This window comes from Pleuronectes platessa, chromosome 5 (assembly GCF_947347685.1).
Source record: "Pleuronectes platessa chromosome 5, fPlePla1.1, whole genome shotgun sequence".
NCBI lineage: Eukaryota > Metazoa > Chordata > Actinopteri > Pleuronectiformes > Pleuronectidae > Pleuronectes > Pleuronectes platessa.
This window is the reverse complement of record NC_070630.1, coordinates 27,298,804-27,323,719: the sequence shown is the minus strand read 5'-3', so window position 1 is coordinate 27,323,719 and position 24,916 is coordinate 27,298,804. Positions and strand designations below refer to the sequence as shown.

The window sequence follows — 24,916 nt, the reverse complement described above, 5'->3', positions numbered from 1 at the left end:
AACAGCTCCATATATAAACATTAGTTCACGGTCATAGCGCCACCTACTGATCAGTGTGAAAATTACATTGTGGTAAAATTTTCCAATTGACACGAAACTGCTCACGCTACATCAGAGCGGCTACTTGAACAGATCTATAAGTCTGTGTGTAATAATAGTGATGGCGCCACCTACTGGCAAACCTACTGCCGCAGAGCGCAAAACGCATGCAACGTGGAGAAGTGCATGCTCGATCGATGATGTGCGCTTGGTCATCGATCGCTCTCTCCACCGACCGCAACAGGCTTCAACGTGCGGGTGCTCGGGCCCGCAAGTGCTACAACGTAGCCCTAGTTAGGGCCCGAGCACCGAATGGTGAGAGGCCCTATTGAATCTGTAAGGATTTTTATTATTATTATTATTATTATTAGGGCCCGAGCACCGAATGGTGAGAGGCCCTATTGAATCTGTAAGGATTTTTATTATTATTATTATTATTATTTCCCTTTTGGGGGCTTTTTCAGGGTCTAGACATGTTCAAAAAGTTATGAAACTTTGCAGGAAATTCAAGGTCTGCGGATATTTTAGTATTCTGGAGTAATTGGAATTGGGCGTGGCAAAATGGCTCTACAGCGCCCCCTGGAACCAGCCCCTAGGTTTCCACATAACGGATTTTCATCAAAATCTGGATATAGGTGTATCGTGACCAGTCATGAAAAAAAGTCTCATGGAGCATTATGAAAAACGCAACAGGAAGTCCGCCATTTTGCTTTTAGTGGCCATTTTGGCAATATCCCACATTTTTACTTTTACGTACTTGTCCCAGGGCTTTCATCAGATCAACTTCAAATTCAGATGAGTGTCATCACAACAAGATGCAGATAAAAAATGATTGAGGGATTTTTTTTTTATCACACCGTGTGACCGTGGCATGGCGTTAAAAATTGGTTACACGCCATCAAAACACGGGCATCTGTATCTCGGACATACATGTTCCAATCAAGTCCAAACTAGACATGTAAGACAATAGTCCCCGCCTGATGACATCTATGCATAAATGATGACTTAAAACCGCAGCGCCCCCTGGTGGCAACAGGAAATGTCTTGTTTTTTGCTTGTCTTACACTTGGATGAATTTCTCCTCATCCACTGACCTCAACCATGTCAAACTGTATCAAATGGGTCCCAAGACATTGACAATGAAGACATAAGATTACCGTGACTTTTCGTCAAACGCCATATGAATGGCGTGGCATTAAAGTTCATCAACTCGCCGTGAAACACGAAATTGCTGTAACTTCAGTGTTCATGATTCTATCTCTCTCAAACTACATGTGTGTAACAACAGCCCCCCCCTGAAGATATTCATATGGTTTTAATTCTTATTATTATTCTTATTATTCTCCGAACAATGAATTGGCTTTTTGAGGGCTTCAACGTGCTCAAAAAGTTTTTAAACTTTCCAGTAAATTAGAGAGTGGTGAAAATTTACGTAATCTGGAGTATTTAGAAATGGGCGTGGCAAAACGGCTCAACAGCGCCCCCTGGAACCAGCCCTTAGGTTTCCACATAAGCGATTTTCACCAAAATCTAGACACTGGTGTATCGTGACCAGTCATGAAAAAAAGTCTCATGGAGCATTATGAAAAACGCAACAGGAAGTCCGCCATTTTGCTTTTAGTGGCCATTTTGGCAATATCCCACATTTTTACTTTTACGTACTTGTCCCAGGGCTTTCATCAGATCAACTTCAAATTCAGATGAGTGTCATCACAACAAGATGGAGATAAAAAATGATTGAGGGATTTTTTTTTTATCACACCGTGTGACCGTGGCATGGCGTTAAAAATTGGTTACACGCCATCAAAACACGGGCATCTGTATCTCGGACATACATGTTCCAATCAAGTCCAAACTAGACATGTAAGACAATAGTCCCCGCCTGATGACATCTATGCATAAATGATGACTTAAAACCGCAGCGCCCCCTGGTGGCAACAGGAAATGTCTTGTTTTTTGCTTGTCTTACACTTGGATGAATTTCTCCTCATCCACTGACCTCAACCATGTCAAACTGTATCAAATGGGTCCCAAGACATTGACAATGAAGACATAAGATTACCGTGACTTTTCGTCAAACGCCATATGAATGGCGTGGCATTAAAGTTCATCAACTCGCCGTGAAACACGAAATTGCTGTAACTTCAGTGTTCATGATTCTATCTCTCTCAAACTACATGTGTGTAACAACAGCCCCCCCCTGAAGATATTCATATGGTTTTAAGAAATGGGCGTGGCAAAAAAACTGACCAGCGCCCCCTATAGGGCAACCCCGGCACTACGATGGCCGACATTTATACAAATCTATCGGGACATGTGTCGTTTCATAACAAACAAAAAAATATCTTGGATAGGTATGCTTGACCAAACAGGGAGGCCGCCATTTTGGATTAAGTGGCCATTTTTTTTCCATATTCCACATTTTTACTTGATGCACTTGTCCCAGGGCTTTCATCAGATTAACTTCAAATTAAGATCAGTGCCATCACAACAAGATGGAGATAAAAAGTGATTAAGAGATTGACCTTTCGTCACACCGTGTGACCGTGGCGTGGCGTCTTGAGTTTGATTAAACGCCATCAAAACACGAGGTTCTGTATCTCGGACATACATTGTCCAATCGAGTCCAAACTAGACATGTAAGACAAGGGTGCCATCCTGATGACATCTACACAGAAATTATGACTTCAAATTACAGCGCCCCCTGACGGCTACAGGAAGTGACATGTTTTATACTTTGGTGAACTGCTCCTGGCTGATTTACAATATACAGCTCAAATCAGCTCAGTCAAGTCATTAGATCATGGTCAGAATTGTGACGTTTCCTCAAACCGTGTAAACATTGATGTGCGGCGAAGGATTTTCCTTCGCCAAAGGACACGATGTTATCATAACTCCACTGTGCATTGTCCTATCACTACAAAACTTCTGTCACATGGTCAGAGTCCAAGCCTGAACAGCTCTATGTGTCAATATTTCCTCAGTGTCATAGCGCCACCTACTGATTCGCCAGGAAACAGGAAGTACTTTGTTAATCCACTCTGCATTATCCAACCGGCTCCAAACTACTGACCTATGATCACAATCCTGAATAGAACAGCTCCATATATGAATATTAGTTCAGGATCATAGCGCCACCTATTGATCAGTGTGAAAATTAAGTTGCGGAAACATTGTCCAATTGACACAAAATTTCTCACGCTACATCAGAGCGTCTACTTGAACAGATCTATATGTCTGTGCGTAATAATAGTGATGGCGCCACCTACTGGCAAACCTACTGCCGCAGAGCGCAAAACGCATTTAACGTGGAGAAGTGCATGCTCGATCGATGATGTGCGCTTGGTCATCGATCGCTCTCTCCACCGACCGCAACAGGCTTCAACGTGCGGGTGCTCGGGCCCGCAAGTGCTACAACGTAGCCCTAGTTTAGATTTGAATCTCACAAATTGTTGTTGTTGTTGTTAAGTCGGTAGTTTCAGAAACTTTCCAACATCCTTTTTTTCTGATGTGTTCTTGGGTTTCTCTCTTAACTTGTGCTAAAGAGAAACACGTCAGCATAAAAAACTACAGAGGACTGGCCTGTCACCTCCTGTTCAAAATGAGAACTGCACTCTGAAGTATTAAGGGCAAAGGTCATAGTACCTCATGACGAATAAAAACTTGTGTGATTTCAATTCGGACTTGTTTTCTCTGCAGCTGTTGTGTCAAGTATTTTTTACTGAACTGATGTGAAGATGGTATAATATGAAGTCAACGCATGATATAATTTTGGTGCAGCATCAGACCATAACAAGTCAGACTCTATTTCAGGACCCCACCACTGAGTCTAACTAAGTGCTGGGTGATTGATTGTGTAAAATACTCACCTTGTGAGTATGGACCCACTTCAATCATGGGTGCAGGTGCAAATGGTATTAGTACACTTGATATACGCCCTGTTTCCAAAACACTGTGCATCAGACATACACTCCTGATCAAAATCTTAAGACCAGTTAAAAAATTGCATGAATTTGCATTTTGCACTGTTGAATCTTAGGAAGGTTCTAAGTAGAGTTTCAAAATGCAAAAAGAAGAAATGGGAACAAGAGCCCAAAAGTTGCGAGCAGGCAATTTATTGAAAACAACAATTTAACTGAAGTGGGCTGTTCATCAGCTGATCAAAAGTTTCTGGATAACTGCAGGATCTTTTCCTTATCCGAATAGTAGTGCAGCCGCACAATCATGGGTCTGGGGCGATCGCCGGGTTTGGGTTTCTGAGCCAAAGTTCTGTGAGCGCGGTCAAGTACCAAAGGGCTCGGCATCTCCTCGCCCAACACCTCGGTAAAAAATGAGGCCATGAATGCCGTGGGTTTGCCGTTTTCTGCGCCCTCGGGGATCCCGATGATTCTCAGATTCTGACGGCGGCTTCTGTTCTCCAGGTCATCATTCCGGTCTTTTAGTTTCCCGATCTCCCGCTTGAGCTCCGACATGACGCCCTCCATGCTGGTGATGCTGGAGTCGTGGCGGTTCAGCGCGCCCTCCACCTCCCGGACAGTGGTCGCCGTCTCCGTCTGTGCGGAGCGCAAAGATGCCGAAAAATCACCATCTCTTGTTTAATTGTTTCGCCCAATAGTTGACGAGACGTCACCATCTCCGCTTTAAGTAGCTTGAAAAGAGCGCTCTCCTCGGGTTGTTGCGTCGGAGACTGGGGACCCGTGAGGTGGGTGGTGGTAGCGCTAGCATTAGGCATGAGCGTTTGCTTGAGTGTGGGGCTAGCTACATTTTGCGTCGAAGGCTTGACCGTTTTCTTCTGAGTTTTACTCGCCATAATCCGCACAGGTGGTTCTACAAAATATGCGCTGCAGAGTTATGTCTCCAAAATGTTAAAATGTATGTCCTACTCAAAGTAATAAGTTAAAATATACGGAGCGTGTCAGACTTGCGGCTACTCCATGTCAAAAAAAAAAAAAACTCCTAAAACAGAAATTAAAGTGTCAAAAACTGACTCAGTAATGAGTAGCTCCACCATTATTGTTGATCACTTCAAAAATTCGTTTTGGCATGCTTGATGCCATGTTGCGTCAAGTGGTGAAGATGGCTTCACGAAGGGGATCCACTGTCTGGAACTGAAGTCCATTTTTGTAAACTTCCCTTGCCATCCATCCCCAAATGTTCTCAATTGGATTAAGATCAGGGGAACACGCAGGATGGTCCAAAAGAGTGATGTTATTCTCCTGGAAAAAAGTCTTGGTCAGACGGGCATTGTGAATTGGAGCGTTGTCCTGCTGAAAAACCCAGTCGTTACCACACAGACGAGGGCCCTCAGTCATGAGGGATGCCCGCTGCAACATCTCCACATAGCCAGCTGCTGTTTGACGCCCCTGCACAACCTGGAGCTCCATTGTTCCATTGAAGGAAAAAGCACCCCAGATCATGATGGCGCCCCCTCCACTGTGCCGTGTAGAAAACATCTCAGGTGGCATCTCCTTGTCATGCCAGTAACGTTGGAAGCCATCAGGACCATCAAGGTTACATTTTTTCTCGTCAGAGAATAAAACTTTCTTCCACCTTTGAATGTCCCATGTTTGGTGCTCCCTTGCAAAGTCTAAACGGGCAATTTTGTGGCGTTGAAGGAGACGTGGCCTTTGAAGACGTTTCTTGTTTTTGAAGCCCTTCCTTCGCAGATGCCGTCTGATGGTTATTGGGCTGCAGTCAGCACCAGTAATGGCCTTAATTTGGGACGAGGATCGTCCCGTGTCTTGACGGACAGCCATTCGGATCCTCCGGCTCAGCGCAGGTGAGATTTTTTTGGGTCTACCACTTGATTTTTTTGTTCCATAACCCTGAGGATCTTTTAAGAAATGCAAAATGACTGTCTTACTGCGTCCAACCTCAGCAGCGATGGCACGTTGTGAGAGGCCTTGTTTATGCAGTTCAACAATCCTACCACGTTCAAAGACTTTGATCTTTTTTGCCTTTGCCATCAAGAGATCTTCACAGTGTGATTACTTGACAGGAAATGACATGGAATCAAAATTTTTGCACAGATTTGGTCTCTTGTTCCCATTTCTTCTTTTTGCATTTTGAAGCTCTACTTAGAACCTTCCTAAGATCCAACAGTGCAAAATGCTAATTCATGCAATTTTTTAACTGGTCTTAAGATTTTGATCAGTTATTGATCCTCAATACTAACTACAAGCAATGCTACTGACATGAATAGAAGGTCTCAACTATTTTAAACATATAAAAACCTCTGGTTTCATTACTTGCCTAGTATTAACATTTATTTTATTTCATTCACTCCATTTATTTATGTATTTTGGATTGTTTTACTGATTTATCATGCTATTCTATTTCATTCTATTATTTATTTATGTTCTTTCTCTGAATCGTTTTCACCTAATAATCTCACTTTTTAATTCTCGTTTTACTTATTCCTCTTTTTGTATTTCATCATTTAATTTCCATCCTTTTGTAATCTCTAAAAAGTATTTTATTTTGGTATCTCTAATAACTATTTTATTTTTTTTACTTTTCACTTGACTCTGGTGTCACCTCATTTGAAGTTTATGAGATTTACCTTAGCATTTCCTCACTTCCTTTTAATATTGTTTTGCTCTGTATTTATTCTGTAAAGGAATCGTTTTGTTGCATTGTATGAAAATTGTTAAGCATACGATTGATTTGTGTGGAGGTTGATATTTTTTCCAATCTTAACACATGACTTTGTTATGTGACAACAGTATATGAAACTAAATGGCTTAGGGGTGAAAAAGCAGTAGTTTATTCCTCAGAATGCACTGCAGGTTTCCTTTGCAAACTGTCTGTGCCTTGACTTCATTTTTGAAAAATAACTGTGGAATCAGGAAGATTTAGAAGAGTATAAACAAGTAGCTGAAATACTGTAACTGTAGGACAAGCGCTATAGAAAGTAGATTTGTTTGTGATGATTTAATGTTACAAGAAAAGATAAATAGTGAATATCTTGGGATATGTAAAATCAAACATGTAGCAATAACCCTTTGAATGCTCAGTGATTACCACTTTCTTCTCTCAATTTATTTGACAATTAATCAAAATGAAGATTTCACGATCAAACTGTTGACAAACCCTCAAATCACCAAATAACACAGAACACATACATGTTCACCTGCTGTGTAAATAAGTTATAATTATAGTGCAATACATATTATGTATAGGCATCCTTTTAACAAACATCTCTGCATACAAGTTAGTATTAAATATAATTTGAATTAGTGACAGACCGATTGATTGGTCTGCCGATTGATCAGGGCAATATCTTATTAGATAAACACGTGTTGGTGCCTGGACTCGCAATGGTCCATTAGTGTCTGCAAACACTTTTACATTTTCTTTTATCTATGTCTTTTGAAATTTAGAAGTAGAGTGCATATCTGCTAAAACAAATAGATAATGCAGATTTATTTCTTGAATAATATATTACTGATAAATAAATGATTATTTAAGTTCAGCAATTTTGTATCAGACAATAAATAATTATTTTTTATCAGATGCAAAAAATAAAAACATGATATTAATATTGTATATTGACAATCAACCACACTGCCCTCTAACTATTAGCATCAGCACTGACAATTTGAAAAATCGGTCCACCACTAATTTCAAACACCAACATATTTTCAATCGATACAATCAGACATTTAAAGGCATTCCATTTGTCAGTCTTCAATATTCCAAAAATATTTCCCATTTAACACATTGGAAATATTCATCCAAAACCAATATTACAGTTTCCACAGACCCTTGTAAAAACAAACAAACAGGAAAAGGCATATTCTTCATATTTCATGACTTAAGACGATGGTCTCTCTCGATCAGAAAGATTTTCTGTCACTGGATTATTTGCTGGTTTATTATATGTGACGGAATTATTTGTTTTGCTTTCTAAGTGATAACAGGCTGGTTGAAGGGCAAAAATAATCGGACCCCCCCCCCCCCCCCAAAGCTCCTGAACAGGTAAAAACAAATTGTTCCTAATTTTCTCTTTCCCGTCTTGAAATGCATCAGTTGTCTTGAAAGAGCACAACACAGCCCTGAAAGGAGCTTACACAACAAAATATGACATTTTCCATTTGATCTGTAGCTATGTAGAACTTGGCAGTTAATTTCTGCAACAAATATATAGTCCTAGATCAAGTGGTTATGGATAGTAACATGATTATAATATTCATGTGTTACTAACTGAACTGTTATGAGAAAGCAGCATACTGTGGAAATGTTTTGCAGAAATCCGTCACAGAGCCTGACATTACAACTCAGCATTAACGCTGCAGCTCTAAACAGAGATCGAGCCCTCTCTAAAGTTGGTCTTCCCGATCAGAACATTGAGAAGTGTGGCCCTGCCCTCCGCGGTCTCCTTCTGAACCTGTCTGATGATGTCGCTCAGCCTGTCCTCGTCCTCACGCCCGACGAGGTAGCCCTTACCGCCATAACCCTCTGCCACTGTGTGATAATCTGAAAAAAAGTCATCAGTTGGCTACCATCCAGACAATAGCCATTAATGATGCAAAGTAGGGTTGGGGGGGAAATCGATTCAGTTACGAAATCGCGATTCTTGTGAATGAAGATTTTAAATCGCCAAGCTGCCTCCCAAAATCGATTTAAAAAAAAAAAAAAGATATTTATTGGTTTTATACAGGGTGGCAATATATGGGGGGGGGGGGGGGGACCAACCTCACCCAGAGCATGTTGACCAGCTCTTGTTTTTGCACAAAAATCTAAACATAGCCAAGCACTAGCTTTGCATAGCCTACATGCAAACAACAGTGAAGCATAGCCTACTTTTTGTTTATTTCAAAGTTTATAGTTTAAGTAAACTTTTATTCATTCTATGTAATTTACCTTTTATTTATTGTTTAAAAGTAGCCTAACTGGCATACATTTCTTAATCTGTCAGTTTGTGTGCAGTGGCAGGGGCTGTGCAATAATACAGCACATTTTTATTTATTTTCTCTCTTGGCTGCCCGGCAGTCATTAAGTTAATGTTGATACTTGCAATAAAACTTGTAAAGCTCTAAGTGAATTTGACTGTGTTGTATTTGTAGGTATGATTCAACTGTTTTCCATGGTCCAGTATTTAAAAAAAAAACAAAAAAAAACGCAAGAAATCATAATATCGAATCGCAATACTTACAGAATACACATCGTATCCTGATGGTATCGTATCGGGAGGTCCCTGCCGATTCCGATCCCTAATGCAAAGATGCGACAACCATGCAACATCTTACCTGTAAATGCAAGGCCACATGCAACGTTGCTGCCGAGGATGGGAACCTGCTCTCTAGAGATCTGACTCCAACACGCGTCATTTCCCACCACAGCGATAACTGGAGTCTGGAGGGGAGAAGAATGAAGAAAATGTGGAATATTAGAAAAAAGAAAAATACTGAATTGTGCATGTTACCTCTACCAAAACAAGGCCCAGTTCCGCTAATCTTGTGCTGAGGCCTTTAAAGCCTTTAGCGGGTATCATTCAATTTTCAAAGTTTATTTATCATTCAGCTACTAAGAGTATCTTAAATTTGTCAATGTCCAGCAATACATTTGCACAGAAGTCTACTGTAGGCTGGTGAAAAAACTGCTTAATGACTACTCAATAGTAAAAGTGATCGAGAAAGAAGTTGCTACTTATACAATGTGGTTGTAAGTCTCAGCCAACCAGTGCGGTTTCTATCATACATGCATACATTGAGTCATATAAGGTCACTGTAGCCTTTGACCACTCAAAATCTAATCAGTTCATCTTTCAGTCCAAGTGACAACTGATCGAAAGTTGCAGAAACTCCCTCAAAGCAGTTTTGAGATATCACATTCAAGAGGCCAAAAACATGTTTCTTGAGAGATCACAGTGACCTTGACCGTTAACCTTCACATGTTTGTGCCAGATGTAATGAAATTTCCTTAAACGATATCTGATATTGCTTTGACCTTCGACTACCGAATTCGAATCAGTTCAATTCTGTATTCAAGTGTTAACTGTTACTGTTTTACAAATAAAAAAAAAATAGTTAATGGATAAGCAGACCCTTGTAAGCATGTCACTCAAGCGGATCTTAAGATATCACATTCAAGAAAAACATACAAATAATAATATAATAATAATAGTTCATGGATCAAACAGTCCCTTATAAACGTGAAGGTGATTTTACCTTGTGTCTCGTAAACGTGTCAAACTCTGCAACACTGTATCCTAAGGAGCCGTCACCATACACTATCCACACCTGAAAAGCACACAGAGTAAGTAGCATCTAATTTATAAAAAGGTCAACACTGATCAACAGAGGATCAGAACGATACTGTCACTGGTGAGTGTACCTCAGAGTCAGGCCGGCACAGTTTAGCTCCCAGTGCAAATCCTCCGCCAACTCCCAGCGTTCCAAAGGCTCCTACACAATATTACACTATGATTATTGACCTCATATCTAATCATATTAACATGGAGTTTTCTAAGCACTCCTGCAACCTCTTTAAATGCAGACAAATAGTCAGAACACTGCCATTTTGAAAATGCGGTATAATATTTAATATTTCAATAACATAAGTGTTTTCACAAAAACACACATCGTTGTGTACAGGATCTTACCTGGATCTAGCCAGCGCATAGGCCCTCTTGGTCTCATAATGTAAGCAGCACTTCCAACAAAATCTCCCCCATCAGCAACAATAATGCTGTCCTCTGCCATCAGCTCATCCACACAGTGCAGGACTTTCAGTGGATTTAAGTGGCGGTCTGTCTTCTCATCAGCTTTAACTCTGGGATAAAAGAATATATAAAAATAATAATTTTTATTATTATTTATGCATAGACTGTATAAAGCAATGTGAGACGCGTTTCCACATCCTCCCATCTACATCTTGCTCAGGAACTAGAGTCTGTGCAGTAGCGATAGAATCCGCTAAAGCATGACGTTACAAGGAATCAACAAATCTCAATTCAGTCTTAGCTGTCAATCATGATGTTTTATACCTTACTTTGATAACATCAAATGACAAATTTTACCCAAACTTACTGGAAATATGAACACTTCAGTGAAATAAAACCTGCTTAAAATGACACTGAAATCCACTTTGACTTTTTAGTTTGGTCCAAGGAGAGGGAGGTTTATGATCTATACTGCAGCCAGCCACCAGATCAAGATGTTTTGGCTTCACTTTTATACAGTTAACAGGTTTATGTGATAGACATTTTGTTTCTTTTTGCTTTTTTAAGATTTCACCTATCTGCACATTTTTATTAATACATACTGCGACACAGAGCAGAAACCAGAGATCTTCACCTCTTCTTACCGGTTTGTATTTTCTTTGGTCAAATCTGCTGTTTTGAGGCTCTGAGGCCATTCTTCTGGACAGCGGTGACCCTTCAGCCCTTTAGAAAGCTGCACTAAGAATGAACCAGCGTCACCTGAAATATACCAATATTTACATTTTAGACATATAGCGTTTAATGAACACATCTGTCATAACCTTAGAGACTACAAATCAATATTTTAAGTGCATTTTATAGCTACAAGGCTCAAACAACACAAACTACTTATTTGATAAAGGCTGTTAAGTGTCACATGACACAGTGACTTATAAAATATAAACCTGTGTAATGAAGATGACGATGATGGCGGCGGTTTGTGAACATACCCTGAATTGCTATAGTTGGTTTCCAGAACATATCCGAGTTTTTCAGCAGCTGTGATTTATCTCTGTTGATGGCGATGATCTTGCTCCGTCTGTTGAGAACTCTGCCGTAGCTCAGGCGGAAGTCACACACGGTGCCTGAGAACACAACAAACAGCAACACCTTTCTTTAGGAACTCTGAATAGTCTGTCACTCTGCTGGCTACTTTATATGCAGTTCAACCTCTACTGGTAAACTAAAACAACTTTCTGAGTTTGTCATTTCAGCCCAAAACAGCTTTTTTTCTTTGAAACCAATAAAAATAAGTTATTGTATTTATTTAAGTACTATCTATTCTTTTTTCCATTTTTCAGACCTGCTAAAAGCACCAAGTCAGCGTCCTTCAGAGCATCTCTCCTGTTCTGACGGATGTGGATGGGACTGTTTTTACCCAGCATGCCACGAGACATGCCCCCAAGGAAGCATGGGATGCCCAGGTCCTCCAATGCCTTCCTGTAAAGCAGGAAAACATTTTTTGACTCAATGTTGCTCAGAAACATTATGAAACAAATTTGAAATGCAATCAGAAGGCTGAGGGAAAAATTGAGTAGCCCTTCTTTAACCACTCAGCCTTCTAGATCAGTAAGATACAGGATAGAAAAGTAGAGAGGAGGGGGATGTGAGATATTGTCCTTTACCTAATGTCATCAGCTGGCGTTGGGGGTAGTGTTGCTTGGCTACCAAGCAGAATAACAGGTTTCTTGGCTCGACTCACCAGCTCTATGCACCTTTGTACCTGAATTGTAATGAAACAAATTACAGGGCAAAACAACATTTAAAACTCTGGCTTTGGACCCTGCAAGCAATGAAAGAGTCATCTCATCAAGGTACAGTATTTAGTAAATAATAATAATAACAAAAACTCTTAAATATTAAGAGCACTTTTACCTGATCCTCTGTGGCATGTGGGATGTCAACAGGAAGCGGAGACGCATCTCTTGTCTCCCAGGCTCCAGCAAACAGGTTTATCAGGTGGTTATTGAGGTACCTGAGGAGAAATCACATCATCACATGCAAAATGTTTGTCTTCACAGTTAAGAGTGACATAAATCGCAGGGCGAGATGGCACTGAAAGTGAACAGTTCTCTATAAGATCTAACATACAATGTAGTAAATCTTATTATATCACTGTAACAATAAAGTTGCTGATTCTTGTAATGGGTAGAAGTGTAATTGTATATTATTTTGAAGTATTCTCACATTGTATATATCTTTTTTTACAATACATGTTCAGTGTCAACAAGACAGGACAAGCTGATAACATACCATGAGACAATTTTTCCCATCAAGCCCTTGGGAGGGTTCTTAACCCCAAACTCTTTGGATACCAGGTGGTAGGGGTACAGTGTGTCGATGGGGAACTCTATGAAGACGGGACCAGGAGTTCCAGACTGGGCAATGGCCAGGGCCTTCCTCATCGTAGGTACGATCTCTCTGATCGTCCTGATGGATGCACAGAACTTACAAAGTGGCTTGAACAGAGACATCTGGTCAATGTCTTGCAGTGCTCCTCTGCCCTGTTCCACAAACACAGTTGACGGAGAAGTTAGAAGTTGCAGCTGAGAACACCTACCAGTGTGATCGAGTTTTAGGTCATACGCTGTGACTGACCAGAGATGATCACAATGCCCTAAAATGAAAACAATATATTTATATTTCACCTTCATCACAGTTGCATCAGTGTTTAAATGTATTTCACCTGAAGTAGTGTACCAGCAGCTCCGCCTATGAGAAGCAATGGAGATTCAGCCATCTGAGCATTCTTCACCGCCGTCACTGTGTTAGTGAGGCCTGGGCCAGCAGTGACTGCAGCTACACCAACAGTGCCTGGTGGAAAGAGCCAAAATAACTCAGTAAAGAGTCTGACTAAACACCTTCTACAAGCCTCTAGTAATGCTGTTGATTACACATCCCAAAGTCTGCAGCAGGATGATTCTTTTATGCTCCGCAACCGCATCATGATGTTTGAACACATTTATCCCTGTAACTTTAAAACTGCACCTGACAGTCTTGCCACGGCATCAGCAGCAAAGACAGCAGTGGCTTCGTGCCTGGTGTCCACGATGCGGATGCCAAGCTTCTCGCAAGCCACCAGGATAGGGGAGATGTGTCCACCGACGAGAGTGAAAACAAACTTGATCCCGTGGGAGCGGAGCACCTCTGCCACGCTCTCGCCTCCATGTCGTGGACTCTGTGTGTCTGTCTGAAATGCATCAGGGGACAGAAGAAAGGTTAAGACACAACACAATATTTAGATAATGCTTCACTTATTTAACAGTTTTGAAAACCAGAAAAAAAAAAACATAGCTTTTGTCATGCTTAAATAACTGACCACACAAGGTATGGCCCCCTCCAGGAGCATTTCACATAACCGATCATTGAATTTAAGTTGGTTCTCATTAAATTAAGAACCTGACTGAGTCTGATGTTTTCCCGGTTACAGGCATGTGGAGTTTATAAAAAAAAAAAAAAAAAAAAATCACGTAGATAGGCCCTCATTACCAAAAACCCTCTTGAAATCTTTGTTGGTGTCATCCACATACATGTCTCCGCTTTGCCATTCACATGTTTTCTTTCTGTTGCTCAGTCTAGAGGATCTCCTGCTGCGTTTTCACATTAGCCCCATTCACATCTGGTGTTTACATGTGTTTTTTGTGATCTGATCTCAAGTGGACAGCTCCAAGCACAGGTAGGAACGCACGATCATGCCAGACTCCATTCGGTGGTGGTCTGGGCCACATGTGAAGGACCGCCTACTCAGCTGACATCCTCTGACCAGCTGCAGTTTCACTAAGAATCAAACGCATTATTTCTGTTCTCGTTGGTTTGTGTGTGTGACCACCACCACCACAATATCAACACTGATCATAAAATAATGATCGACACTTTCCCTAAATGATGTACACGTTTGTTTGTAAAGAGCAGGGAGGTGATATCCCATCACGAGACGCATGTGGGGACACATTTTAATGTCAGGTGTGAACGCACAGACTCAGAGCTGTCCACTTGTTATTGGATCACAAACAACACATAAGGGCCAGGTGTGTATCGGGCCTGCAGCTCCTTTGTATTCTCAGCCAGGAAGCAGTTGGACATTTGGGTTCACACATACAGCCTCTCTTGAGAATGTGCAGGGTCTCTGGAGTTCAGTGCATGTCTGAAAACAGCTTTTTGTAATCAGTTGTTTATCGCTGACCTCAGTTGTTCTTTGCCTACCCTGTTGCAACGCTCCTGGCCCCTGTCTAAAGCCTATCACACTATCCTCTCCCCCCGGTCATTCATATTTCACAATAACCACATATTGTCAGCCTTTGTGCAATCCCACTGACAGTTTGGCCTCTGTGCAATAAAATCCACAGAGCTGGTGAAAGGTCATGTTCGTGCACATCGTCTCACCTTTCACCTTTGACCACCTGCTACGGGTGGGGACAACGATCTGAATTCCGACAAGATATTGCTAACAGGTCATATTCAGCATGTGGAGGAAACCTACCTTGTGGAACAGCTGGTAGACTAAACCCAGTTTGTAGGCTGCCAACAGGAGCGCACACACCGCGACGCCCGCACAGCACCCGAGGACTGAGCTGAGGCACTCCATGTTGCCACAGAGAAGTAAACACTCACCTGAGCTTCACTTAATATTCGAACCTGCTCTCAAACTCACTTCAGGATTCAGGCTAAGCTAAGGTACTAACGCTGCTCCTAACACCTGCTACACGGCCATTTTATAAAGCCGTCACTGTCACTGTGAGGTCAGTTTTCATGTAGAAACGCTCCGGGAGACTCTTCAGCAAAGACTCTACTTCCGTGAGTGCTGCTTTGACCTTTTTATACCGTTAACACAGGAACATCGCTGGAAACCTTCAGTGGGGAAGCTCACTGTGACTACATGTGCAACTTCAAAATAAGGGCCCCAGCTCCATTAAACATGCGATAATAGAGACCATATGCATACATATTTGTATGTATTTACAAAGAAAATAATATATGACTATTTCCTAGATGTTACCTACTGCGAATTTAGTCAAGATTATCCGGTATAATATATCCTGGTGTGTTATTGTGACGAAAAAGACGAGTTTATTTCCGGTTACTGGGCGTATCTCAGTTGTCATTGACAAATCAGTGTATGGGAAATCTGATGTGACGGCCAGGCCCTTTGTCCATTCAGACGCCGGAGGGGCGTGGTCACGGTGTTAGCGGTTCAAACTGTCACATAAATTTAGAGCAAACTTCACACTGAGAAAACAAAGAAGATACAGAAGAGAATACTTTTTTATTTTATGTAATGGTTTGTGGGAAAGAAGAGGCAGAATTAATGTAACACTTCATAAAACCTTTTTAGAGAAAAAAACTTTCTTTAACCAAAAGATTGTTCAAGAATGTCATGGTGAATGATTAATTGTACAGGCAAATGGTAATAAAGTGTATTCTCTTTGTGTGTGTGTGTGTGTGTGTGTGTGTGTGTGTGTGTGTGTGTGTGTGTGTGTGTGTGTGTGTGTTTGTATGTGTGTGTGTGTGTGTGTATAGCCATTTGTTCTCCCTATCTTCACAGCAGTGTGCAAAAGGGGAGTTTGTAAACATCTATTGTCTTTCCATGGTCAGGTTGTTCGGCAAACAGTATTTTGTCGTCTGGTTTTTGCTCCTCAAAAATAATTATCTGAAAGAGAGCAAAATTATGCTTGATTTTGTGTGAACATATTCTGTCACAGATTACAGAAAAACTGAAATCAGATATGGAAAAACACCCTAATGTTGTTTCGGATCAGTTTTACCTGATTCTCTCCACTTCTGAGCCACGTTCCTGGAAGGTAGAGGAAATGCTGAGGACCGATGAGCCAGTGGCGTCCGAGGTTCTGCCCGTTGACAAACACGAGTCCTTTACCCCAACCCTGTGGATGCATGCACTATAACTGATTAGAATGTGTGTTTGCAAAGTATCAACACCATCACCAGTTAACTATTGAATATTGTGGTTTGACTCACAGGGAGTGTGACAAAGGTGTCTGTGGGAGGCCCAGTCACATAGAGGCTGGCCTGGAAAAACCCTGGGATGCAGGGCGACTTGAAGTCAGTCTTCCAATAACCTGAATTTATTAATCTGAAACACAATCAAACAATCATTTGAAACTAAAATAAATCTGGACATCATCTGGTAAGATTTGACACATCATGATAGAAATTGGGAAATAACTGAGTATACTTTGCACTAAGATAGATGTATAAGCACAGCACTTAAATGTCAAAGGTCAAAGCTATATATACCTGTTTCTGAGTAAAAGGGCTGATTTATGAGAGGAGAAAAGTGTTCTAGGGTGAATCTGTCCTTTCAAATTCAGTTGACCAACCTTTTGATAAAGCCTGGCTTCATATCCAAACAGAAGATGGTAAATCCTCTCAGAGGGAGATGATTCAACAGAATTTCTCCCACAATACCTTTAAAGTATAAGGTAAAATATATGAAGTGTAAACAAGCAGAAGATACACTGTAGACAGACCCACTCAGACCCACTCAGACCCACGCACACACAATTGCGTGCTCTGTCTGACATATACAGGACTGTCTCAGAAAATTAGAATATTGTGATAAAGTTCTTTATTTTCTGTAATGCAATTAAAAAAACAAAAATGTCATGCATTCTGGATTCATTACAAATCAACTGAAATATTGCAAGCCTTTTATTCTTTTAATATTGCTGATTATGGCTTACAGCTTAAGAAAACTCAAAAATCCTATCTCAAAAAATTAGAATATTTCCTCAGACCAAGTAAAAAAAAGATTTATAACAGCAAAACAAAATCAAACATTTGAAAATGTCCATTAATGCACTCAGTACTTGGTTGGGAATCCTTTTGCACGGATTACTGCATCAATGCGGCGTGGCATGGAGGCAATCAGCCTGTGGCATTGCTTAGGGTTTATGGATGCCCAGGATGCTTCAACAGCGGCCTTTAGCTCAATTGCATTGTTGGGTCTGGTGTCTTTCAGCTTCTTCTTCATAATACCCCACAAATTCTCTATGGGGTTCAGGTCAGGGGAATTGGCAGGCCAATCGAGGACAGTAATGCCATGGTCAGAACACCAGTTACTGGTGGTTTTGGCACTGTGGGCAGGTGCCAGATCATGCTGGAAAATGAAATCCTCATCTCCATAGAGCTTTTCAGCAGACGGAAGCATGTAGTGCTCTAAAATCTCTTGGTACACAGCTGCATTTACTCTGGACTTGATGAAACACAGTGGACCAACACCAGCAGCTGACATGGCTTCACACTGGATTTCAAGCAACTTGGATTTTGCTCCTCTCCAGCCTTTCTCCAGACTCTGGCGCCTTGACTTCCAAATGAAATACAACACTTGCTTTCGTCTGAAAAGAGGACTTTGGACCACTCTGCAACTGTCCAGTGCTTCTTTTCCATAGCCAAAGTCAGACGCTTCTTCCGTTGTCTTGAGTTCAGAAGTGGCTTGACCATGGGAATACGGCTATTGTAGCCCATTTCCCGGACACGTCTGTGAACAGTGGCTTTTGATACCTGGACTCCAGCTTCAGTCCACTGTCTTTGAAGCTCCCCCAAATTCTGGAAGCGACCCTTCTTCACAATGCTGTTAAGGCTGCGGTCATCTCTCTTGGTTGTGCAGCGTTTCCTGCCACATTTCCCCCTTCCAACAGACTTTTTGTGGATGTGCTTTGAAACTGCACTCTGTGAACAGCTTGCTCTTTGAGAAATTTCTTTTTGTGTCTTACCCTCCTGATGGAGGGTGTCAATGATGGTCCTCTGGACAGCAGTCAGATCAGCAGTCTTCCCCATACTTGTGATTTAGTTTACTGAACCAAGCTGAGTGTTTTTCAAGGCTCAGGAAACCCTTGCAGGTGTTTCGAGTTAATTAGACGATTCAAGTGATTAGTTGAATACCCTACTAGTATACTTTTTCATGATATTCTAATATTTAGAGATAGGATATTTGAGTTTTCTTAAGCTGTAAGCCATAATCAGCAATATTAAAAGAATAAAAGGCTTGCAATATTTCAGTTGATTTGTAATGAATCCAGAATGCATGACATTTTTGTTTTTTTAATTGCATTACAGAAAATAAAGAACTTTATCACAATATTCTAATTTTCTGAGACAGTCCTGTAGAAGGTACTGCATGGGCGTCTTATAAAACAAAACATGACAAAGTAAGGACGAAAGCCTACACACAAGAGAGTTGCACAAATTATTCATGTTTGAGCTTATATAAGAGAATTCGATGTCCAAGCAACATCTAGTCTGTTATGATGTTTCCTTTGCTATAATACTTGTGTCCGTTCTACATCAGAGGTGGTTAATGGCAGATTCAGATGGTAGGAATGGTGTGAAAGCGATAACATGGCACATGATTGAAGGTGGAATACCTTTGCGCTGTTCATCCAGAGCTTTCCCGTAGTTCACCCGTCCACAGTTCTCCACAAGGAAACTCAATGTCCTCTCTCGCTTTGTTGCACAAAACCGAGAGACATTTAAGAAAGTTATTCAGCAGAGTAACATTAATAGCACTTTAACTTAAGTACATTTTTGTTTATTTATTTTTACTTTTACTTGAAAGGATCTTTGACCTAAAAAAAAGTCCTTAATGAGACAAAATCATTACCTTTCCATCAGGAAGTGTCAGCTCATGGGTCTTAAAGTCCAAACTACCAACAAATTGTTTGTCCACAAAAACCTAGAAAACATTAACAGTCACAGTGACAGGATTAATTATAACTACGTTACATAGTTATTTTGTAACTATATTATTTGTGTACAGTATGTGGTTCTGGGGTTGATCTGCATGCCCTCACCAGTGCTCTGTCTCTAATGTTGTTCCTGGAGTTGAGGACACCTCCATTGCTGATGGTGGTTTCGTACAGCGCGTAGCCGAACGACTGACCGTTGTTATTGTTGACAGGTAGATTCTCCATGTTCACCGGCAAGTCTGACCTGTGAGGCTGCACAGTCAAATAGTGCAACATATTTTTTGTTTAGGTCATTTTACAGGTGGTGTTAAAATATGCATTTTCACAGAACTGTACATGCATGCCTGACACTGAAATGTACGTGGAATTAAATCAGTTGTCTAAACAGCATATGTGCACCAATTAAAACAAAAATGCTGGTGTGCTCACATAAGTGGACAAAGGATGAAATCTGAGCAGACAAGCAGCAGGTTGCCAGATCTCTTGAAATGGGACACACAGCAGCAGACAAACAGGCTGATAACAACAACATCCTGTCTGTCTGAGGCTCACCACAACTCCTTGCTCTCATCCAAGCAGGGGCAGTGTGGTGGAGATTGGATAAAACATTTTCCATCCTGTGGACTATAGAATCAACTGTCACACCTGACAGCTGCTCGGTATATCTGCAGCCCACCTTGTCAGTGAAGTGCAGGCTGTCCCACAGTGACAGGTGCTGCTGGATGACAACAGGGTCGTACACTCTCCTTCGCCGTGGAGATGGCACTTCAGAAAGAGGCTCAGCTGGAACATGAGTTGACAAAAACATTTGCAGTAATTAAGTCTGATTGTGACAGATGCAGATGCTCTGAGTAGTGAAGTCATCAGTTGAATTGCTAGGTGTAAATGGCTTTCAATCAGAGCATGTGGATGCTTAAGCTTACAGTGGTACTGGCTGAATAAATTCCTCAACAGCTGATATTTCAGGGTGCAATCTCCAGCCTCGGATAAGGGAGCGTCATAATCTGGAGGGAAAATATTCACAAAAACAGTATAAGGTATATTTATTGGGGGGAGATCTGTAAGAGCCTTTGCTCTCTAGTCTCAGAGCTCTTGTGGGAAGGGTTTATGTCTATACCGACCATAACTGGTGACCTGGGGTTTGTAAGCACCGAAGTCCATCGCTCCATTCATGAAGCCGAAGCTGGTTCCACCATGAAACATGTACAGGTTAATGGAAACACCTCTCTCCAGGATCTCTGACACCACAGCTAGCATGTCTGTGAAGAGGGAGCACAAATCACCCAATAGGTTCCATCCTATAAATTGTGAAATGTAATACCTTTGCTTACTCAACCCGTTTTCAGACGTGACCTACAGAGGATGTCACTAAAATTGGGTCCGGACTTTCTCTGGTTTCCTTTCACACAGGAATAACACAGCAGAGGTTCTCCGCTCAGCCCATTCAATTGATAAATCACCTATGATCACTGTTTGAAATTTTAATCTGTCACTAAATTACACTGGAAGCTACTTTCATCATAGAGAGACTACCTGCAGATTAAAACGTCAAGCTAATTGCTTAGTCTGAATATTTCTAATTTAGATATACTCACAACTGACTTTAGTCAGATAAAATTGTTTTACTAACACAGTGCAAGTTAATGTCTCGTGCCATTTTTAAGTTGAAAAAACTTGAGAAAAATAAGTATATAGTTTACATGAATTTAACAAGTAGATACAAAGTAAATATAACTTAATACAAATAGTTATATTTAGTCACCTTTTTAAGTAAAAATACAGCTTTTGTAATTATTACGGTGTTGTAATTAATGAAGCAAAGCATAAAGTAATATACAGGCTGGGCCAAAGAGCCATATGCAGTTATGAATGACTTATATAATGCTTTATTGTGATTATTGATGATTGAAGTGTTTCCGTACCCTCAGCATTGAACACATGGTGATGCTCTCCCCACACATCAAACCATCCAGACCAGTACTCCATCACCATCAGAGGCTTCTGCGGCTTAACAAAGCAGAACACATGTATGCATTACATACATGTTATACTCATCTATCAGAGGCTTTCACAAAAATACAAAATTGACTATTTTCCCCATGGCAAGATATATCTACATATGCAAAAGCAGAAATAACCAATACATATAATTTACCTGCATGTCAGCCAAGTGCTGGATTGCTCCGAATGACAGTCTCTGAAGGTTTATTGTTTTTAAAACTGAAATGAGAAAGAAATAATATACATAGTTCAGTTTCAAGAGCTAAACATTACCAAGCTTCAAAGTAGATGATGCAATCAGAGTTTTCTTTTTATGTAAGTCAACAGTTACTTCTACCTCCTTCCACTCCTCCATATCTCAAGCCCTCCCAGTTGTCTGATGTCAGCAGGAGCTCACGGATCCCTCTGGTCTGGAGACACTGCCGTCAGAGGAAGAGAAAAACGTCACACACAAGAGGGACGCTGAAATAACTGCAGAATAATGTAACATAAACATTTTATCAGCAAAGAAATTAAAATGAATTGACTCACATTCATTATAAATGACATGTATTCTTCATCTTTTGCATATGATCCATACTCGTTCTCAACTTGCACTGCGATGATTGGTCCTCCATCTTCAAACTTAAAAAAAAAAAAAATCTTTTGCTGCACCATTGATGAAAAATGGATAGTAATAAAATAAAGATAAAGAATCTAATGAAGCAGTTATTTGGACTTACCATCAGAGGTTTGATAATTGAGACAAGCTTGTCGAAGTAGAGGTTGACAGCATCTACAAATCCAGGATATGTTGTCCTCAGCTGCATATGTTTATCTTGTAACAACCAGCTGAAAACAAACAAACATGAGAACAAATTGGCATACAGCTCATACGGTATGTGGCTGCATTTTTAGATAATGACCAGATGGTGTTACCTAGGCAACCCACCCAAGTCCCATTCAGCACAGATATAGGGTCCAGGACGCAGGATGACCCAGAGACCCACCTCTGCTGCTAGACTGATGTAGGCCCTGAGAAGAGAAGAGAAAAAAACCTCTGCTTCATTCTGAATACAAAGAGGAAATAAACAAAGATAGAGGGTGCCTTACCTGAGGTCAAGCTGTTCCTGGAAGTTGAATGTTCCTCTCTCAGGCTCGTGCAGGTTCCATGGCACGTATCTAAAAAAGAAAAAAGACTCAGATCACAACCTGATTTTGCCAATGTTTCAATTTCATTTAAGAATACGAACACATTCGATTTCATCTGATCTGTGTTGGAATAGTGAAAATCCTGCTATGTGAGTCGTGATACAGTGGAAGCCTACGTTGTAAGAGTGTTGAGGCCACAAGCCTTCATCTTCAGCAGCCGGTCCCCCCAGTATGCTCTGGGCACACGGAAATAATGGATGGAGCCTCCCAGGATACGAAAGGGCTCTCCCTCCAAAGTGAACTGATCCGAATTCGCCCTCAGACCCTGTGAACGACTCATTCTCCTCACTCCAGGTTGGTGCTGGGAACTGTTTTTTAAATTAGAGGTCCAGTCTTTGAAACTCGTCGGTGTATGTTGATTATATTCAAAAGTGTAAAGTATTTAACATTCAAACCTACTTATGTAGTAAATCTTTACAATCAGTAAATCAGTACTCTCTCATATTGTACATACAAATGGATAAAGATTGTACAAAAGAAATGAAGCAAAATAAAAGCCTTACCCAGGGTTATCATGAAAGTCCAGATGCATTACTGTCACAGCTGCACCATTGTAAAGGAAGAGGGTGCTGGGAGGCCTCGAACTCTCTAGATAAAGGGAAAGTATTGTTGTTTCAGAACAAACATATAATAGTGCGCTCTCTCTCTCTCTCTCTCTCTCTCTCTCTCTCTCTCTCTCTCTCTCTCTCTCTCTCTCTCTCTCTCTCTCTCTCTCTCTCTCTCTCTCTCTCTCTCTCTCTCTCTCTCTCTCTGTGTGGTGTGTGTGTGGCAGCCAGGCAACACATTGCATTATACTGTATTGCATTATATGTTGGCTTCATGGCATAATTTACAACTCCTGCCTAATGTACTAATGATGTGCGCCCCAGGATGATGTGTGCTGCAGGATGAAGTGCGCTGCACGATGATGTGAGCCGATGAAGTGCGCCGCAGGACGATGTGGGCCGCAGGATGAAGTGCGCCGCACGATGATGTGAGCCGCACGATGAAGTGCGCCACAGGACGATGTGCGCCGCAGGACGATGTGCCCCGATGTGCCGCAGGATGATGTGCGCCGCAGGACGATGTGGGCCGCAGGATGAAGTGCGCTGCACGATGATGTGAGCCGCAGGACGTTGTGGGCCTAAAGGCTGGTTGTGACGTTGTGGACAAATCGGCCAGTCAGTGACGGGTTATACAAGTGGTCATACTTTCGGATCTCTTCTGCCAAGTGCTCTTCTATTTGTTCCATATTCGTTCTTCTAAATCTTCCGTGATTTCCGCGTATTGTGGGGCATGAAACCGGAAACTAGACTCCGGACGGGATGTAGTAAGCAGACCAATCACAAGCCTTGCGGGCCGCGTGAGGCTCGCGTCGCTTTGTCGTGTAGTTAGAAAAATTGGCGGACGCACGCAAGCCCGCAGAGGGCACGAAAGGGGCGTGTTGCGTGTCTTGCGTGCATGCGTGCGTCCGTGCAACACGAGTATAAAGGCCGAATTATACTCGTGTTGCACGGACGCACGCATGCACGCAAGACACGCAACACGCCCCTTTCGTGCCCTCTGCGGGCTTGCGTGCGTCCGCCAATTTTTCTAACTACACTTGGCAGAAGAGATCCGAAAGTATGACCACTTGTATAACCCGTCACTGACTGGAGGATTTGTCCGCCAGAAATAGGCTATTAGGAGCCGGAGTGGCGATGTAAATAAAGATTCGACGAAGAAGAAGACGTCTCTTCTTTGTGTGTTTTGTTTTCGAAACAAAACGTTACTCCGCCTAGTGTTCTGGCGGTGAATTGCGTTGCAACATGCGCAACACGTGAGTGAAGCATAAACCAAAACGAGTCCGTCGATGCAGCTGCGTGGCCTTCCGCGGTTGCAGTCGCAGGACTATAATTAGGCCTTAATTCGGCCTTGAGTTGGCAACACTGAAACCGGTTGTCATTTTTATGTTGAGGCGGCGGGGGTGTTGTCGGCAGCTGCTGAATGTAACTAATAAAGTAACTTGTAATCTAACTTAGTTACTTTTCAAATCAAGTAACTTGTAAAGTAACTAAGTTACTTTTTCAAAGTAACTGTGGCAACACTGGCAGCCAGCCATAAGGTGGCAATCAAGATGATTCCCACTGTACGAAAATGATGCCTAAATAGCCTTGATAAGGTTGTCACACACACTGAGGACATGGGTGGTGGCTAGCACGATCAGTTAGTTGCGTTTGCTATTCACAACACACATATTAATAATTAATTATACACCTGGGGGCAATGTTGAAATCCTCAATGATCTTATCTTTCTTTT

The 24,916-nt window shown here is 41.5% G+C and overlaps 2 protein-coding genes across 2 annotated transcripts; both read right to left on the bottom strand.

Annotated features, from left to right (window-relative positions):
- Positions 1 to 7,058: 7,058 nt before the first annotated feature.
- On the bottom strand, positions 7,059 to 15,776 carry ilvbl (ilvB (bacterial acetolactate synthase)-like). The gene is made up of 14 exons (XM_053422881.1): positions 15,225 to 15,776; positions 13,733 to 13,934; positions 13,431 to 13,558; positions 12,998 to 13,248; positions 12,620 to 12,719; positions 12,370 to 12,467; positions 12,048 to 12,184; positions 11,695 to 11,829; positions 11,350 to 11,464; positions 10,646 to 10,815; positions 10,378 to 10,448; positions 10,212 to 10,283; positions 9,291 to 9,396; positions 7,059 to 8,517 (listed from the first exon to the last, which is right to left on the bottom strand). Exons 1-14 carry the CDS (start codon positions 15,327 to 15,329, stop codon positions 8,339 to 8,341), a joined length of 1,869 nt encoding a protein of 622 aa, XP_053278856.1. The 5' UTR covers positions 15,330 to 15,776; the 3' UTR covers positions 7,059 to 8,338.
- A 504-nt stretch (positions 15,777 to 16,280) lies between these two features.
- On the bottom strand, positions 16,281 to 22,924 carry LOC128439818 (beta-galactosidase-1-like protein 2). The gene is made up of 18 exons (XM_053422247.1): positions 22,755 to 22,924; positions 22,540 to 22,608; positions 22,366 to 22,461; positions 22,170 to 22,278; positions 21,979 to 22,071; positions 21,785 to 21,866; positions 21,602 to 21,666; positions 21,369 to 21,453; positions 20,568 to 20,705; positions 20,370 to 20,450; positions 20,123 to 20,229; positions 19,552 to 19,698; positions 19,362 to 19,433; positions 19,126 to 19,204; positions 17,080 to 17,167; positions 16,718 to 16,832; positions 16,507 to 16,623; positions 16,281 to 16,391 (listed from the first exon to the last, which is right to left on the bottom strand). The coding sequence occupies exons 1-18, from the start codon at positions 22,916 to 22,918 to the stop codon at positions 16,281 to 16,283; spliced, it is 1,818 nt and encodes a 605-aa protein (XP_053278222.1). The 5' UTR covers positions 22,919 to 22,924.
- Positions 22,925 to 24,916: the final 1,992 nt, after the last annotated feature.